The 19,768-nt window shown below is 40.8% G+C and overlaps 1 protein-coding gene across 7 annotated transcripts in view; it reads left to right on the top strand.

Moving 5' to 3' along the window:
• The window catches only part of LOC135201658 (uncharacterized), a 123,102-nt gene that overhangs the window by 95,736 nt on the left and 7,598 nt on the right, over positions 1-19,768 (top strand). Inside the window, exon 6 of one of the 7 annotated variants that reach the window (XM_064230766.1) lies at positions 4,034-5,251. The exons of the other annotated variants lie outside the window; for them this stretch is intronic. Coding sequence (XP_064086836.1) covers positions 4,034-4,063 — 30 coding nt within the window. The 3' untranslated portion in view covers positions 4,064-5,251. Of the gene's footprint in view, positions 1-4,033; positions 5,252-19,768 lie in introns of those variants that run through there. 7 annotated transcript variants of the gene reach the window in all.

The raw sequence follows: 19,768 nt of genomic DNA on the forward strand, positions 1-19,768 counted from the left end.
CATCAGCTGATTCTAAACGTAAACAAAAGACAAAAATAGATTTTTATTGCTGTATTTTGCTGTTTATACATTAATATTATAGTTGGGTGCTGTAATCTTTACAGTAAATCATGTTTTTTTTTTTATCATAAACATGTTCGTTTACAAAATAGATATACTATGTACTTTTAGTTTGGTGCAGCAAAATAGAAAGGAATTGTTAGGTGATATACTTTTGTTTGCTGATCTGATGAAGGAGAAATTGAAGATAGGAAAGAATAACTTTGAAGGTGATAGTTTAAGACATATTTGGTGCTTGAACTGAAGTAGGCAGTTATAAACACTGAAATAGTGGTCTTGGGTGGGTTAATTATTAAAGTAGGCAGTTTAAAGCAATTTTTAGGGGTGTACTAGGATAACACGGGTATTTACTTATCAGGGAGGTTCTGGGCCCTATCCCCCGCGATTATCGAGGCCCTACTGTACTGTAATATTAATGTAATCACATCAAAATAAAGTAATCATTGCATGCTGTAAACATGTAAAGTGTATTTTTGTCTTTTGAAAAATGCATTCCCTAAGGAATTATTCCTTGAAGAGGCTTTTTATATTGAAGATATGCCAATAATATATAAGATATGCGTTTTATTATGAATATATGACTATAATATAGTATAAGGTAAAAATGGTTTTATTACGTTTACGCTTCGTCGCCGGTCGCAAACAACAATACGATTATCTATGACAATTATCGTTTGTATGACTGCAGTGTTTAGAGAAGTTGATTACGTTATACCAAAACAATAATGAAGTTCGAATTGAAAATTAATGTTTTCCTAGATGTTATTACTACTGTAATTACACTACTACTATTAACATTTCTAAAAGGTTAAGAATGACAATGGTGCTGTTAATTGTAACTCGATGTTTACATTTCTGCTGGCCTCTCAACTACAAGTTGATGTCAGTGATGTGGGATTATTCCATGAATAGGCTATATATTATGAAGATATGCCAATAATAGATAAGGTGAGAATGGTTTTATTACCTTTATTATCAGTTAATATCATAATGTGAATCTGTTCATGCATTTGTTGGTTATCAGAACCGGACGAGGCTTAGCCTACCATGGATTCATACCAGTGATATAGACTGAGAAGTGGTCCAAGGAAAAACCCGTGATTAACTGAATCCGTGGTTGCTGATCTGCGACTAAGCGAGGCCCCACTGTACAGTATTTCTGGGCTCAGCTCGTGTCGGCCTATGAAAGTATCCTTAATATCATTCTTTCTATGGTAAAATTAGCCTAAAATTACCAGAGAAAAACAAAATTAAGAAAATGTCAGTAAAACTGACTCGCTCACTCTTAAAAGAAGTGTCGGTATGAAATAGGGGCGAGTGTGGAACACTACCACGAGACAGACACATTAGAACTAACCATTTTGATAGTTAAAAACCCCCAAAAATCCTCTAAAAATGCTAATACCGGAGTATTTTAATAGTTTCATCACAAAAAATGCATTTACTTACAAAAATATGAAAATACAGTCATTTGTGAATATTTCTCAGGGAAAATTACTGCAAATAGGTAAAGTTTCTGCAAACAATGGATATATAAGGCCCATAGAAAAATCTGAGAATAGGAGAATCTTCGAATAGTGGGGGTCGACTGTACCACGAATTTGAAAAATTCAAGCTGCAGTTGAGTAGAATCTCTTAGCTAAGTAATTACTGGTTAAGTATATATAACATTTTGTTTTATCATAAAAATGTCATTTTGTTAATACAAACGATTGCCAAAACCCAGAGCTTTATCACTTTGGCACAAGTGGTTACTATTGTGTTTTGGGATGAATCTTACCTACTGATCTATGGAAGGTGATGGGCAGACCAATAATAGACCTGTTTACCATCTCCAAGAACCATTGCATTCCTCTGTTTTGCTCTCCAGCCCCAGATCCTCTTGCATAGGTAATGGATACCATGCTGCACCTATATGCCTTCCCACATTTCAGCATGACCAGGGAGGTGTTAAACAAGTTTCAGACAGACCACAACACAACAGTGACACTCTCATAGTCCCATTTTGGCCCTGAGGGAGTGGTTCCCAGACCTTCTTCAGCTATAAGTAGACTATGCAAGACTCCTTCCCCAAAAACTGTCTTTACTAAGACAACCCCACTTCTGAAGATGCCACCAAGGATTGTCCACTCTTTCCTGGACAGGCTTCAGGCTGTCCATAAGCTTGTCAGAGTGAATGGTTTTTCAAGGGGAGCTGCAAAGGCTATTGCACAATGCAGGCAAAACTCTTCTAGCCTCATCTACTAGGCCAAGTGTCTCATTTTCTGAGACCACTGTAGCACAGATTGCAGACGTCCTTCTTTACCTGAGGAACATTAGGAATTTGTCTTCCTCCACCATTAAAGGTTATCAGGCTAAGTGTACCTCAGTATTTAAGCATAGATGCCTGGATGTCTTCTCAAACTCCAAAATTAATGACCTGTTAAAGTATTTCTATACAACGAAACAGAGAAAGGACACTTTGGTCTACTGGAATCTAGATATGGCCCTGAAATGGCTGATGGCACCAGATTTTGAACCAAACCCTTAGTTCTGCTTCTCTTAAGAATCTGGCACAAAAGATACTCTTCCTCTTTGCTTTAGCTACAGCTAAGTGTGTCAGTGAGATACAAGCCATTGATAAAAGAGTAGGGTTTATCCAAAGAGATGCAGTTTGCTCTTTTACTCAAGGCTTTTTGGCAAATAATGAGGACCCGTCCGAGCCCTAGCCACGTTCATTTACCGTTAAGAATTTAATGGATATTCTCGGTCATGAGGAAGAAGAGAGAGAACTATGTCTAGTCAGAGCTCTTATACTATCTGAAGATACTATCTGAAAAGGACAGACAAAATTTTAAAGTGAGAGCTCATGATATCAGAGCAGTGTCAACCTCTGGCTTTCAGGCAGATGTCATTGACTTCCATTATTCAGTTAACTTACTGGACGTGCAGGTCTGTTTTTGCCTCTCACTTTTTAAAGGAAATGGAAACATTGTTCGAGGGCTGCATGGTATTGGGTGAGAAATCATAGGAAGCACTTTTTCTCCTTTATTTTTTTCTTGCTGTAGGGTTTTTGAGTTTTGGAGACCCTGGGGGTACAAGGTACCTGGAGTGTCCACCTATCTTAGTGGATGGGTGCTGAGGTTTTCAGAGTAGGTGGCAGCGTTGTCTTGTTTATCCATCTTATTAGCAATCAGTCATAGAAATGACCCATGGCTCACCAGCCACGCCACTACAGGATAAGATGAGCACCAACCATGGGCAGTATTCACCTGCAGTAGCTCACTTACCAGATAAGGAAACAACAAGCATTGCATTCAATGCTGGCAAATTTTTCTATTTCAAAGTCATTTCCATGCCATGATGTTTTGGAATAGAATATGCCCATGTATCCCACCTCCATTCAGCTATGTAATTACTGTACTTGGTAAGTTACTTACATACGAAGTAATTACAGAATCAGAGCCCCCCTCCTCCCCTTATTTGGACATAAGAGCACAAACAAATTGAGTTTACCTGCCAGGTTGTTTCCCGTGCTCCCCAGTAGTGGGCGGGGGCTGTCACCAAGACAAAAACAGAAGCACTACTGCAAATTTTAAAAAAGGTGCCACATAAATTAGAAACATTAGTTATGTAATTACTTGGTAAGAATATATATGAAACTTGAGTTTATTATGAAAATACCATTTCTCTGGGGAGAGATAGTGGAACTATGTGCAAGGTAATAATTAATTCTGAACAATTATCCAAGGTTTCATGTAGTAAATTCACATAATAAATTTACATACATAATGAAGTTCATATGGGACAATAAAATTACATCTGCTCCAATGAAATAAAAGGCGTAAGTCATAGACTATAAATATATAAAAGATATTTGAAATGTCACAAAGTTAGGTCAGAATACTTTAATGTAAGTTAAAAGTGCTCTTTAAAATACTTTTTTATTTCCTTTTTAAAATTGGATTTTGATTACATTGCTTGATACTTGCAGGCAGATTGTTCCAAAACACTGGTCCCCTAACTGATAAGCCTTAGCAGCTGTTTTAGTCCTAGTTCTGGATACGTATATGCAAGTTATTTGATTGTCTAGTTTGGTGCGAAGAGTTTACACGTTATATGCAATATTGTATGGCCATACAGGCGTTTATCTGTTCAAGATTTTGAAGTTTAACAGTAGATTATTTTATTTGAAGTTTAACAGTAGATTATTTTATTGTAACAGTTACTGAATTTATAATCAATTTAGTTTCCTTGTAAATGGTATGGCATGGTCATGTTACTGAATTTATAATCAATTTAGTTTCTTTGTAAATGGTGTGGCATGGTCATGTTTCTTACAATCTTTGCAGCAAAGTTTTGTACCTTTTGTAAATCAGATACGTATACAAGTTTTATTGCACCCTTCCCATATTGTTGAACAGTTGTTTTGTAATAGTTACTTAATTCATAACCAGTTTAGTTTATTGTAAATGGTGTGGCATGGTCATGTTTCTTTCTTGTTGACACTACAGTCTTTGTAGCAAAGTTTTATACCTTTTGTAAATCAGATATATGAGTTTTATTGCAGCCCTCCCACATTGTTGAACAGTATGAAATCAGACTTATACCCAGGCATTTGCATCAATGCCTGGGTAAAATGCAAAATCCTATGCCAACAAAATGCAAAATCCCATTCCATTTTTGTGTATTTCCTTAATATGCAATTTAAGTTTTCATTGCATTTATTTGAAGGTCATCAACATGAAATATTCCATTACACTATCAATGTATATTTCAGCCCTTCACATTAAGGATTCAATGTTGTTTACATCACCAGAGTGAATATAGTAAGCATCAGTGGCAAACTGAATTGAAGTGCCCTCCATTTACTAAAGTAATGAATAATATTGGGCCCAACTCAGCCTTATGGCCACACCAAAATTCATGTTCTGTTGAGATGAAATATTCCCAATTACTTTGATTGGGTTCTATCTTTAAGGTAATCATCAAACCAAAATTTATTGTTGTTCAAGTTGCCAATTTTATCCAATTTAGAGTGAGAGACGCTATCAAAAGCTTTTAATAAATCACTTTTTTAGTTTTAGGGAAACTTATCATTATTAATATAGAGTATGTATATCCATAACTTGGTGTAAACTGTTTCAATGAATATACGTCTTCTGAATCCTTGCTGCATATTTGAAAGAAGATTGTTTTCATGATATTTTTTAATACAAAAGAAGATTGTTTTCATGATATTTTTTAATACCTTTGGCATAACAGGCAATAACAAGCTTAGGCAGTACTAGTTACTTGCTTCCTCGGGTACATACTTGCTTGAAAGACGGGTCAAACTAGTATAGCTAGTTTCCATTCATTTGGTTATAGGGTAAGGGGCCCAGTGGAGACACATTTTTTTTTAACTAACTTTGAAACTAAGAATCCTAGGAATATTTTCTAGGTCAGAAAATCAAGCCCTGAACATGTTCTACTACGTATTTACATTTTATTCTTTATTGTCACTATGTCATCATCTGTTTGCAGTCGTGTATATATATTAACAGTGGACATTTCACTGATGTTTGTAGTAATTGTGGTTACTGGTTGCTTTCATGGAAAATAATTGAGTAATCGGTTACTAACTACTTTTTTATATCTTTATAGCAATTTCTGGTATCCAGGCATATAAACATGTAAAATACATGAATTACATTAGCATTTCATATGTTTAGACATGTATGCAGTTTAAGATAACATAAATGTACGTATATCGTCTAAAATATAAGATAAAAAATGGATATCAAACAGTAATTTTAGCAATAATATTTAAAGCAAACTTGCAGACTAAATCAACCGGATGCATAATGATTGATATAGGGTAGTGTGTGAAATAATGGTAACTGAAGTTAAATATATATTTTATCACAGTTTGTTAAAAGAGGTAGTAAATCCAACTCTGATAATAGAACAAAGTGGTTTTATTCTCTAATTAGCAATAAAAAAGAAAACATTTTATACATGCAACTTACCCGGCAGATATATACTTAGCTAATGTCTCTGACGTCCGACAGAATTCAAAACTCGTGGCACACGCTACAGGTAGGTCAGGTGATCGACCCCCTACCGCCGCTGGGTGGCGGTAATAGGAACCATTCCTGTTTTCCAACAGATTTTCTCTGTCGCCGGTGCTAGTAACAACTTTGTTGGTAGCTCCTGCATGGAATTTCTTGCTTGCTTCGCTGAAGATAGTTGGGAAGTATTTGATCTTTGGCTATTGGCATACGCTGTTTTTGGTTTGATTTGGTGATTGTAACTTGTTTAGAATGTCTGATGTAACACCTGGAACTCTGTTTAGAGTGTGTATAAATGAAGGATGTAAGGTGAGGTTGCCGAAGGCTTCTTTGGACCCTCACACTATTTGTGTAAAATGTAGGGGAAGGGAATGTTCGGTTGAGAATACGTGTGATGTATGTGAGAATCTAACTGAAATTCTCTGGAAGGATTTATCTGCATATGTTAGAAAGTTAGAGAAAGATAGAATAAGAAAAGCCTCGGCTAGAAGTTCTAGTAGATCCTGCTCTGCGGAACAGGATAGTATCTCTAACCCTGTAATACCTTCGCCATCTTCTTATGTGGTTTCAGCTCCTTCCCCCCGCAGCGTCGTAGATGCGTCTTCCGAGAGAGCGGCTGTGGAAGCGTCAATATGCAATTTGCAACAGCATTTGCGTGACATGGATAAAGGCAAGAGTGAAGTGTGCATTGACGTGTGCAGTGTCCCCAGTGCAGTGGAGGGGGCGTCTGACCGACTCCGCATCGCTCCTAGGCCTAGACCTCTTTCAGACTCCCATGCCCAAGGGAGGAGGAATGTCGAAAGCCGCAAGGGGGATGTAGAGTATCCCCAACGGTCAGGCGTCCCTTCAGCAGATCCTGTAGACCCATCCCAGGCTGCTTTGGATAGTTATAGGAAAAGCATCCTTAGGAAGTGCTTTTCCGATTCGGACTCTTCTTCACCTAAGCGCGGATGGAGCTCCACTTCCAGGTCGCGCCCTCTCAAGAGAGCCTGGAAGCCCTCGGAAGGAGGTGCTCTAGACTCCAGCCCAGAGCCTTTCCCGGAGTATTCTCCCGCACCAAAGAGAGCGATGAGGCCTCCGGAGTCTTCGCCAGAAGGGATTCGCTCTTCTACCAAGAAGTTCTTGTTGGGCCTTCAAGCGAATCTTTCTTCCTTGGTTGGCTCTCTTTTGACAAGCAGGCGCAAGGAGCCTTCTCGCAGGAAGGACACCTCCCTTCCAGTAAAGAGCTCTTTTAGGAGACCATCTCCTAGTAGGAGGTCGGATTCTAGTAGGCGCCTTTCTCCGAGAAGACCCCCTTCTCCTCCCAGAGTTTACGAAGGCGATTCGTGTTATGCTTCTTCTCAACATGGAAGATTATCTTCGCCTCCCAGAACTTATGATTTGAGAAAGAGTCACGACGTTTCTAGACGCCAAAAGATAGGCTCTAGATCCTCTCCTTTTAGAAACGAACGTTCTCCTAGGGGTAGAATCTCCTCGCCAAGCAGGAGAAAGGAGCGAGAACACTCTTCCCATAGAGAGAGAGATGAGAAGTCCTCTCCCCCCAGGAGTTATGATGGCTCCTAAAAAGCGCCAGCTTACGGTAAGACGCCAGGATGATGGAAGTCCCTTACCTTCTTCAGGGGCTCGGGATAGGCTCTCCGCAAGGGAATCAAGTGCCTCTCCTTACAGGTGCCAAGAACTTAGAAAGAGTTTGTCTAGGGATTTGCGCCCTAAGCCTGGAAGAGGCTCAAGAGTAGGCGCATACTCATCTCCTACCAGGCGCCAAGAGCCTGAAAGGAGCCTAATCTTGGATTCGCGCCCTGCTCATGGAAGCCGAGCGAGAGTAGGCGCAAGCGCCTCTCCTTTCAGGCAACAAGAGCTGAACATGGATCCACGCCCTACTCCTGGAGGAGGATCAAGAGTAGGTGCAAACGCCTCTCCTCACAGGCGCCAAGAGCCTGAAAGGAGCCTAATTTTAGATTCTCGCCCTACTCCTGAGAGAAGCTCAAGAGTAGACGCAAGCGCCTCTCCTTATAGGAGCCAAGATCCTGGAAGGAGCCTAAATCTGGAATCGCGCTCTACTCCTGGTAGACGCTCGAGAGTAGGCGCATACACCTCGCCGAGCAGGCGCCAAGAGCCTGGTAAGGTAGGCTCTAGAGCCTCTCCACTCAGGTATCAAGAACCGGTAGAGCGGCAGGAAGCGAAGGGTTCTTATATCCCGAGAACAGGGAGTAAACATATCCCGGATAATGAACCTGCTTCTTCTTCTGGCGTACGCTTGAAGGAAAAGAGTATCGTACCCTCTAGGAGTTCTTCTCCTAAGAAGACTCCCTCTCCGAATGTAACCTTGGAGGAAGTCTCGGAAGAGGAGGAACCTAAAGAGGTGGGAGTCTCAGACTATAAGAGGCTTTCTTCTCTTCTGCTTCAGGAGTTCGGGGACTCGCTTAGTTCGGCTGATCCTCCTTCTCCAGGCTCTCTTCTTTCGAGCACGAGACTGGCGAAGTTCCCCTCTTTTGTTAAGATGAGACCTACGCTCTCTATGAAAAAGGCGATTAAGAGTCTTGAGAACTGGCTACTGGTTAAGAAGGAGGCAGGTAAGACGGTCTTTATGTGCCCTCCATCTAGACTGGCAGGGAAACCGGGTGTCTGGTACGACACTAAAGAGCCGATGGGGTTAGGCCTTCCTTCGTCGGCAGATGCCGTTTTCTCGGCATTAGTGGACTCCTCGAGGAGGCGCTCTTTACTTTCGGCTAAAGCGTCGTGGGGAATGTGCGAGATGGATCATTTGCTCAAGGGTCTGTTTTGCACGTTAGAAGTCTTCAACTTTATGGACTGGGCATTAGGAGCCCTAGCAAAAAGAGCGCAGGATCCGGAGTTCGTAACATGGAGGTATTGACCAGTGTCCTTTCGTGCCTAGACAAGGCGGTCATGGATGGATCCACGGAAGTGGCCTCCCTGTTTGGATCAGGAGTCCTCAAGAAAAGATCCGTCTACAGCTCTTTTCTAGCCAAGTCATTTTCTCCTTTGCAGAGATCCTCGTTACTATTTTCCCCTCTCTCAGGATACCTGTTTCCACAGGAAACAGTTAGGGATATTTCAAGATCCCTTTCGGAGAAGGCGACGCAAGATCTTCTTGCGCAGTCCGCCAAGAGGCTGAAACCAGCGGTGCCTATGGCTAGAAGAGAGGTGGGGACGCATAAGGCTTCATTCCAACAGCCCTTTCGAGGACGAGCAACCTCTAGACCCACTCTCAAGAGTAGGAGATCGTTCGAGAGAGGACGATCTTCTCGAAGACCTTTTTTGAAGCCACAATGAGACAGGAGTCCTACAGACTCCAGTAGGAGCCAGACTCTTGAAGTTTGCAAGAGTCTGGGCTCAGAGAGGGGCGGACAACTGGTCCCTCTCGATCCTCGAGAGAGGATATCTTATCCCCTTCAGGGAAAAACCTCCCTTAACCACGACGCCAAGGGAGTTGGCGGCGAGATACAGGGATCGTTTAAAAAACCAAGCTCTCCTGCATTTGGTGCAACAAATGTTCGAAAAGGAGGCGATAGAAAAGGTTCAAGACCTTCAGTCCCCAGGCTTTTACAATCGCCTCTTCCTGGTACCGAAAGCCTCAGGGGAGTGGCGACCAGTGCTGGACGTAAGCGCCCTAAATCACTTTGTGATCAAAACAAAGTTTACAATGGAGACGACTTCATCTGTTCTCGCAGCGCTAAGGCAGGGGGATTGGATGGTGTCCCTGGACCTTCAAGATGCCTACTTTCATGTACCCATTCATCTCTCGTCCAGAAAGTACCTAAGGTTTATGGTACAGGGCCAAGTGTATCAGTTTTGCGCCCTGTGTTTCGGTCTTGCCACAGCTCCTCAAGTTTTCACGGGGCTGATGAAAAATTTAGCTCATTGGCTACATTTGAAAGGGATAAGAATATCTCTGTATCTCGACGATTGGCTGATTCGTTCTCAATCAAGGAATCGATGTCTGGAGGACCTAAAGTAGACTTTGGATCTAGCTCAGTCCTTGGGACTGTTAATAAACCCCTGGAAATCCCAGATGGATCCCCAGCTAAGCATTGTCTATCTGGGGATTCTGATGGATTCTCGGGGTTTTCAAGTATATCCATCCATGGAAAGACAGGATCGAGGTATACAGAAAGTGAAGACCTTCCTAGAGAAAGAACGATGTTCCGCGAGGGAATGGATGAGTCTTCTGGGGACCCTCTCCTCGCTGGAACAGTTCGTTTCTCTAGGGAGGCTTCACATAAGACCCCTTCAATTCTTTTTGAAGGAGAATTGGGATCAGAGGAATCAGGGTCTTTTGGACTCCTTTCCTCTCTCCAGAGCAATAAAGAAAGAGCTCAACTGGTGGTTAGAACCAGGAAGACTCAACGAGGGACTATCACTGCAGTTACCGAACCCCTCCCTAGTGTTGTTTACAGACGCTTCGGAAGTGGGATGGGGGCCGACTCTGGGCTCAAGAGTAGTGTCAGGCACCTGGAGTGGGGAACAGGTGTCCTGGCACATCAACGAGAAAGAGCTAGTGGCAGTGCATCTAGCTCTCATGCAGTTAGAATCCCAAGTCTCAAATTCAGTGTTGTAAGTGAACTCGGACAACACGACAGCTCTAGCCTACATAAGGAAGCAGGGGGGGACTCACTCTCTCTCCCTTTACGAGAAGGCAAAGGAGCTTCTCATGTGGGCGAAGGAACGGAACATCTCGCTAGTAACGAGGTTTATACAAGGCAAAAAGAATGTGAGAGCAGACTTGCTAAGCAGGAGGGATCAAGTAATTCCCACAGGGTGGCCTCTGCACTCGGAGGTCTGCAACCAACTTTGGAACCTCTGGGGGAGATCCAACATAGACCTCTTTGCAACGCATTGGAATGCGAGGCTTGAGAACTACTGCTCTCCGATTTCGGATCCGAGAGCAGTAGCGATAGACGGTCTCCTTCTAGATTGGAAGGGAATAGACGGTTACGCCTTTCCTCCTTTCAAGATCATAGGAGAAGTCATAAGAAAGTTTGTCTCAGCGGAGGGAGCAAAGCTGACCCTCATCGCCCCATTCTGGCCAGCCCAAGATTGGTTCACAGAGGTACTGGAATGGATGATAGGTTTTCCAAGGTCCCTTCCCTTACGGAATGATCTTCTCAGACAGCCCCACTTCGACAGATACCACAAAAACCTCCCCGCTCTCTGTCTGACTGCCTTCAGACTGTAGAAGGACTCGTCAAAGCGAGGGGGTTTTCACGCGCGGCTGCAAAGGCAATTGCAAGAGCCAGAAGACCCTCAACTATACGCGTGTACCAGTCGAAGTGGGAGGTCTTCCGAAGGTGGGCCAGGAATCAGAATGTATCCTCTTCCAGTACCTCTGTGACGGAGATAGCGGATTTTCTGCTGTATTTGAGGCAAAAATGTAAACTAGCAGTCTCTACCATAAAAGGTTATAAGAGCATGCTTTCATTAGTTTTTAGACATACAGGATTAAACATCACAGACGATAAAGATCTGCATGACTTAATTAGGCCCTTCGAGACTCCGAAGTCCAAAACTTCTAAACCACCTAGCTGGAACCTGGATGTGGTGTTGAAATTCCTTATGTCGGAGAAGTTTGAACCTCCTAATAATTCTTCATTTAGAGATCTAACTAGAAAATCGCTCTTCCTATTTGCATTAGCCTCGGCTAAGAGAACAAGCGAAATTCAGGCTTTAGAAGGCACAGTGGGTTTCAAGAAGGACTCTGCAGTATGCTCCTTTAACCCCCTATTTTTAGCCAAAAATGAGAATCCTTCTAAGCCTTGGCCAAGGACTTTTGAAATGAAAGGATTGTCGTCCCTGGTGGGGAGAGAGGTAGAGAGGACTTTATGTCCAGTCAGGATCCTCAAGTTCTATCTAGAAAGAAAGAAGCAAATGGGAGGAAACTCGGAGAGCCTTTGGTGCTCAGTAAGGAATCCGAGTAGGACCATGTCAAAGAATGCCCAAGCCTTTTTTATTAGAGACATTATTAAAGAAGCCCATTCATCATGTGAAGAGGAACATTTCAGACAACTGAGAGTGAAAGCGCATGAGGTCAGAGCTGTGGCTACCTCCTTAGCTTTTCATAAAAATATGTCTTTACAGGCTTTAGTCGAATCCACATACTGGAGATGTAATTCAGTATTCGCATCTAACTATTTGAGAGATGTACGTGTCATTTATGAAAAGTGCTTCTCTCTCGGACCTTACGTATCTGCGGATTCGGTGCTGGGACAGGGGGCTGAAACCGATCTTAATTAGATTAGATAGGTTAGAAAATTTTAATTTTGTGGTGGTGTTTTTTTTTGCTTGATTGAAAGTGGTAGTGGAAATGTACCACTTTCAAATCGTAGTTTCTAACAATATTAGTGTGGTCAGGTGGTCGAGATTGGTTTTCATGCTCCTTGTATTGGTTTGGACCTAGGCTCTGTCTTGTAAGAGGGTTAGTCCCCGTTGATATGACAAAGGTCAGGCTCTACCATATAAGTGGGATAGCCCCATTGGTACGATCCGAGACAAGGCTCTGTCGAGTAAGCGGGCTAGCCCCCATTGATAAGATCCAGAAGAGTTCTCAGTGGCAGGTCTCATCCTCACTGAAAATTCATGAAGTCTTCTGCCCAATAAGGTAGGAACCAAGGTTTAAGAATATTTTATAGTACCTACAACAAGACGTTGTTTTCCCTGTTTTTTTGAATTGCTATTTATATTGAGTAACTATCTCTTACCCTCCACCAAGGGTGCCAATCAACTAAGTATATATCTGCCAGGTAAGTAGCATGTATAAAAATGAAATTGTTAAGATACAATAAAGTTTTATACATACTTACCTGGCAGATATATACATTTAATGGCCCACCCAGCCTCCCCTCAGGAGATAGGTGGAAGAGAAAATCTGTTGGAAAACGGGAATGGTTCCTATTACCGCCACCCAGCGGTGGTAGGGGGTCGATCACCTGACCTACCTGTAGCGTGTGCCGCGAGTTTTGAATTCTGTTGGACGTCAGAGACATTAGCTAAGTATATATCTGTCAGGTAAGTATGTATAAAACTTTATTGTATCTTAACAATTTCATTTTAATGAGTAATTATTTAAAAATAACTAATCAATTACTCAAGCGGAAATTGATGCTAGAATTTTCAGGAAGTAATCGAAGTAGCACAAGTGATGATGCATCACTACGACAGACTGTATGGGATTTTTCATACCACTATTTTAAAGTTGAAATTATTGTTCGATTCTTGTTTTGATGAAGAAATGATTATATAAAGCCAATTATTGAGTAATTTTTGCCATCAATAGTCAAATAATTATGATCATAGCAACTTTCAAACTTAGTGCTGTACACACAAAATGTCTATAAATTGAACAGAGGTAGAGGGCTGTCATTGGCTAACAGCTCTCTCCGTGCTAACCAGCCATCCAATCAAGTTTTAGCTGTACCAGTATTCTGTCTAAGAAAGAATGATTTGCACATTTAAAGCTGATGATGATGTAAGTGCACGTATTGTAAGTACAGTATGTAGTTTTTAATAGTAAAAATGTATGACCTGTACTAAACATTTTTTAAAACATTATGAATGCACACATAGTGTGTGCATATATGCTGTTACCTATTGGTTAAAGTGACAATGAGTTACAAGGATTAGGATGTCTCAAAGACTTAATAGTCATTCATGGTGTTCTAGTGATTTTATCTAGCTTTCTTTTGAACTCTTCCACACTGCTGTTGTTTACAATTTCTGGTGGCAGTTTATTCCATATCTTGTATGTGAAGAAGTTCCTACAATGGGATATGTTGTATCTCTTCAATTCTAGCTTCCATACATTATTTCTTGTCTGGTTTTCATATAATGTGGAGAGATTACTCTCTACTTTTGTTATGCCTTTCAGTATTTTGAATGTCTCTATTAGTTGTCCTTGCAATCGTTGTGTTTCTAAGTCATACATGTTCAGCCTCTTTAGTCATCTTTGGTAACCTATTTGCCAGATAGATGGGATTAATTTTGTGGCTATCATTCATACCCATTCCAGTCTATTTAGTATGTTGTTTCTTAGTGTTGTGACCAAAACTGTATTGCATATTCAAGACATGGTCTGACTATTGATGTGTAGAGCTGCAGCACCATTTCTTATTTCTGTATTTGAACTGCCTCTTTATGTATCCCACTAGTTTCTGTGCCTTCTTTTCCACTTTTGTGCATAGTTTTGTGGATTTTAAGTCCTTGGTAATAACTCCAAAGTCCTCTTCTTATTCTACATTATTTATGTCATTCATAAGCAGCATGTAGTTGGCATGAGGGTTGTTTGTTTCTATTTGTAACAAGTTACACTTATCCAGGTTAAAAGGTATTTGCCATCTTTTTGACCACTCCTATTTTCCTTAGATCATTTCTTAAACTTTCCACTGTATCTGGGTTTGCTGCATTTACTCCTAGTTTGGTGTCATCTGCCAATTTGGCTCTCCTGCTAGTGAAGCCTACATCAGTTTCCCTAATGTAAATAAAAAGCAAGAGCGGGCCAAGGACAGAAGTCTGAGGAACTCTGCTTGTCACATCTGCCCTTTCTGATACTTTGCCATTTGTGACGACTCTGTTTCCTATTAGTTAGCCAGTCTTTGATCCAGTCTGCTTTCTCCTACAATTCCTAAAGCTCTAACTTTTTTCATTAGTTTCTTGTGTGGAACTTTGTCAAAGGCCTTTTGGAAATCTAAGTAGAGTATATATTCTGCTCTACTACAGTCATAAATAGCAAGCATGTTAGAAAAACTCCAAGAGGTTTGATAGGCAGGATCTGTTTTGTCTGAAAGCATGTTGGCTGTTTAACAACAAGTTGTTTCTGTCAATGTGATCCACAATTACATGAAAAATCATTTGAGTAGCAGCACACACCTAAAAGACCTGCATCAGCTCTTAGCATGCCAAATCACCAACCTTATATGTAATTGACACCCTTCTCTCCACAAAACATTTTCAGTTTTTAAGTTTTCCAGTTTCTAGAGTTTTGGATAAAGGATTGTGTAGTATAATTGGTTAATCTACATGAGTATTTGCCTCTAAATTTAGTCATTTACATTGTGCAAAGTAGAATTTAAGTTTGAAAAAACAAGTAACTTTTTTTTTTACATAAGCTCAGGGAAGTAGCTGTGCAGGATCTATTCAGTATTAATTCTATGAATATAATGTTTTGAAACACAAATTCATTTGTTTTAGATGGGTAAAGTCAAACATATATCTACTATTTCTATCTATTAATGTGTGAAAGTATTCATATTTTTCCATTAGATCAGTGATCTTATTTAGTATTTTATATACTTAATTTACTTTATAAAAGTTTAAACTTTCATTCTATGTACTTAATTTCCTTCTTTGATATAGGTGCAACCTACGTGAAGTTGAAAATTTTGAAAATACAATCAATCATGAATAAATCAAGGCATAGAACTAAGACATAGAAAAAATATGGAAAGTCAACAGAGCTATAAGCGATGAAAGAAAAAAATCCTGGCGAAATGCATCTCTGTTGGGCCCTTAACCCTACTCTTGTAACAATGAATACATATATGTATTATCACTGCTAAATGTATCAAGTTAGAACTGGTAGGGAGTCTTTTCAGAATTGAACAGATATGCCATCATGGCTACATACATTTTTTGTTATTAGTACTATAACTGCATTAATAAGTTTCAACACCAGCCTTCTGCCCCTTACCTTACAGACCTTACAGACCTTACATCTTGTTCGGGTTGCCCCAGGTCCCTCAGTGTGAGGCACCTCTAATGTCTACCAGAGAGTTGCTAGTACATCTTCCGGTATATTTTGCATCTTCCAATCTTGGATGGTCTGGGATGCAGTTTAGATATTTGTCGAGCTTATTCTTAAACACATCTACGCTCACTCCTATAGGAAAAAGCTCCCCCTAGATATTGCAACTCAGTAATTTGGTACTCCAATGAGAAGGATTTCAGAGGGTACATCAGCATCAGAGTTTTGTGCTAGGAAGGACCTTAGTGTGTTAACCACATCCACATTGTTAGAAATAGCCACAGAAAGGCTTCCAGAAGAATCTAGGATGATTTTTGCTGTTGCGGCTAAAAGCCTTATGAGAACATTATGGGAAACTATGAATTTTTGGACTGGCACAAAAAGCGCGAATGGAGGTACTGGAAAACTCCAACAAGTCGCTTCCGAATGTGACTACCCTATTACAGTCTAATTCCTTCTGCCGAGACCTGTTTGAGGAGTCTATTGCGACTCAAATAAAAGAACAAGCACATCAACAAAATTGCACAGTGTATGCTCTACTGGGAAAAGATTTCAAGAAACAAAAGACCAGAAAATTCCCCCTACCAAATCCAAAACGGCATGCTTTGACAAAAAATCATATAGGCCTCCATTTGCTTCCAATAGCTCTCCTCATACGCAGGTAGGTAGTCAGAAGGGACAGCACCCCCAAAAGGGACAAAAACCTGCACAGCAAAAAGCGTATCCTTTTCACAGGGTCCAAAAACCAGCTTATAGAGGAAAAGGAAAAGCAACACCTGGAATGCCAATTAAAGGAAAAGGCAGAGGAAGGGGAGGATCCCAATAGGAATTGTTTGGTCATGGATCGACTTCAGAATTTTCACAAGGAATGGAAGTCTTCTCTTTGGGGGGACAGCATTATTCTCAATGGACTGGGGTGGAAATGGTCTCACCCCCCTCCACCTTTGAAAGGGTTCTTCCAAAAACCGGATCCCTCTATGAAAGATTACGTGCAGAAGGCCCTATTAAAAGGAGTCATAGAGAAACTTTCTTACATTCATCACCAGGCACGTCTCTTCAGTGTTCCCAAAAAGGATTCTTCAAAATGAAGGGTGATCCTCGACCTGTCAACATTGAGCAAACACATTGTTTGCCAAAAGTTTTGAATGACTTACCATTGCCCAAGTACGTTCTGTCATTCCAAAAGGGACCTGGACAGTTTCTGTAGATCTGAAAGACGCATATTGGCATGTTCCTATTGTCGTTCCCCTTCCGCCCCTTCGTAGGGTTCTGGATAGGAAAAAGTACATACAGATTCAAGGTCATGCCTTTTGGGCTAAACTTTGCCCAGAGAATCTTTACAAAATTGGTGATGGTAGTTGTTTGGGAACTCAGGAAAGAAGAAATACATGTGATAGCTTATTTAGACGACTGGTTAGTCTGGGGAGCCATAAGAAAAGATTGCCTGAAAAACCTAGGTACAGTAATCAACAGAAAAAATCCAGCATCACACCTAGCAGACATTTTCAGTGGCTGGGAATGTGTTGGGACACGGTTCATGGCCTTTTGTATCTTCCCCTTAAAACTCAGAACAGAATAAGGGAAAACCTCAAAAGGTTCCTGACACAGCCATTGTTCCAGCATGATGGTTCTGCTACAGTTTGCATCTATAACAGATCCAATACTTAGGTTGCAACTGAAAAGTGTGAAAAAATTTTGGATGTCACATTTAAGAAAAAGGATGTGAGACAAATCTCACAAAATGGATAAAAAACTTGGGGAGATACTTCGGCCATGGACACGAAAGTAATCTCTGGCAAAACAGTTCACCCTTACTCCTCCATATGTCAAAGTAACAATACACACAGATGCCTTGTTGACAGGTTGGGGAGGACATTGGGAGGATTGTCAGGCAGCGGGGAGGTGGTCAGCTACTCGAAGTAATTGTCATATCAGTTTCCTAGAGCTGATGGCTGTCTTTTTGTCTCTAAAGAAACTCAAAACCTCCGGAACAGACACATTCTGCTGGTCCTAGACAATATGACTGCAATGTCTTGCATAAAAAAATTGGGATCGCACTCACCTCCTCTCAACATGGTAATGTCAGCCATTCTTCGGATGGCACAGGAAAAGAAGTGGCATTTGTCTGCAATTTACCTTACAGGGTCTCTCAATGTAATAGCAGAATCTTTGTCAAGGAATACAACAGGCTCAACAGAGTGGTTGTTGGACAACCACTCCTTTCAAATAATATGCAACCTACTTCCACAACCGGAAGAGGATCTCTTTGCCACATACAAGAATCACAAACTCCCAGTATATGTGTCCCCGAATGTGGACAATCAAACAACAAACAATAGTGAGAGATGCCTTCCTACAGGACTGGAACAACTGGAAGACAATATATCTTTTTGCTCCATTGTCCCAGATTTCGAAGGTTTTGAACAAGTTCCTAACTTCAAAGGAACAGCTTACCTAATAGCCTCAAATTGGCCAAACAGGCATTGGTTCCTACTACTTCAACAGCGGACGAAGGGGTCAATTACATTACCATCCACTGTACTATCCCAGAAAGTAGGAGGGAAAGTCTTTTACGCATCCTTCTTTCTAAGCTGAGACCTTCACCTGTGGATTTTCAAAATATAATCTACCGTGAAAGCTACTCACCCAGTATTACTAGGTACCTAGTGCAAAAACTACGGGACATCATGTATCCGGCAATACCAGTCAGTATGGAGGATATGGTTAGATTATATCCAGAATGAGAGCCCAATCAAGATTTCTATAGAAACACTAATGAATTTTCTTATACACCTCTTTGAAGACAAACATCTTGCAGTTATAATGATTATAGCATACAATGCTCCATTAACAGAACCCTTGCTTTATGGATTTGGGATTGATTCCAACATAGAAGTTGTCACTTCCCTTCTGCATTCCTTTTCTTTACAGAGACCCGCTCCTGAAAGACTTCCAGTTACTTTGTCCCTGAATAAGGTACTCAAACTTTTATGTACTCCTCAAATCGATGGACCTGACGTAACCACCACATGCATGCTTCAAAAAGCATTCTTCCTGGTAGCTTTAGCATCAGGAGCACGTATTAGTGAATTGGGCTCTCTTAGACGGGGACGATATATTGCACAAGCTGCTGATGAACAGTTATTGTTATCCCCTGGGCCATCATTCCTGGCCAAGAAAGAGAATCCTTTAAAGAGGAAATCTATTCTTATAAGAAAACTCAATTTAGCAGACAAAACATTATGCCCAGTTCAAGCACTTAAGGATTACCTAGAGGTCACAGCAAATGTTTCAGAAGGTCCAATTTTCCTACATCCTAGCACAAACAAACTGCTCTCTCTACAAGGGCTAAGAATAATTTCAGTGTCCCTCATTAAAAAAGCTAACCCACATTCCTTTCTTAGATCACATGATATTAAGAAACTAAGTACTAGTACCTCGAGATACGAAATTAATGTGTTCCGAGGCGCCCTTCGTATCATGAAGTTTTTGTATCTTGGACCACATTTTACATGTAAAATGGCTAATCCGTTCCAAGCCCTCCAAAAACACCCCAGTAAATTATATTTCCAGGCCTAAAACACATGTTCTAGGGTTACGACGCCGGTCCGACGGAAGAAATATGGCTTCAAAAAGGCAAAATACTGTACATACTTGAGTAATATTCAACTGTATGTAATGTTCAACCCCATTTTTACTGCATATATTAGGACTTTAGCATATGTCCCTTAGCAATAAGCCTAGCCTATGTTAGCGGTTGCTACTGTACCCTAGTCTATGATTCTGACATCTAAACCTAAGAGCTAAAAGCTTAGAATATGCCAATAAAATGTATAAATAATCAGTATGTACTCATTTCAAATAATTATTAATTAATCATTAACTATAATACACAAACAAAACAAAAAAACCTTCCAATCAA

The sequence above is a fragment of the Macrobrachium nipponense genome, chromosome 28 (genome assembly GCF_015104395.2).
Source record: "Macrobrachium nipponense isolate FS-2020 chromosome 28, ASM1510439v2, whole genome shotgun sequence".
Taxonomy (NCBI): domain Eukaryota; kingdom Metazoa; phylum Arthropoda; class Malacostraca; order Decapoda; family Palaemonidae; genus Macrobrachium; species Macrobrachium nipponense.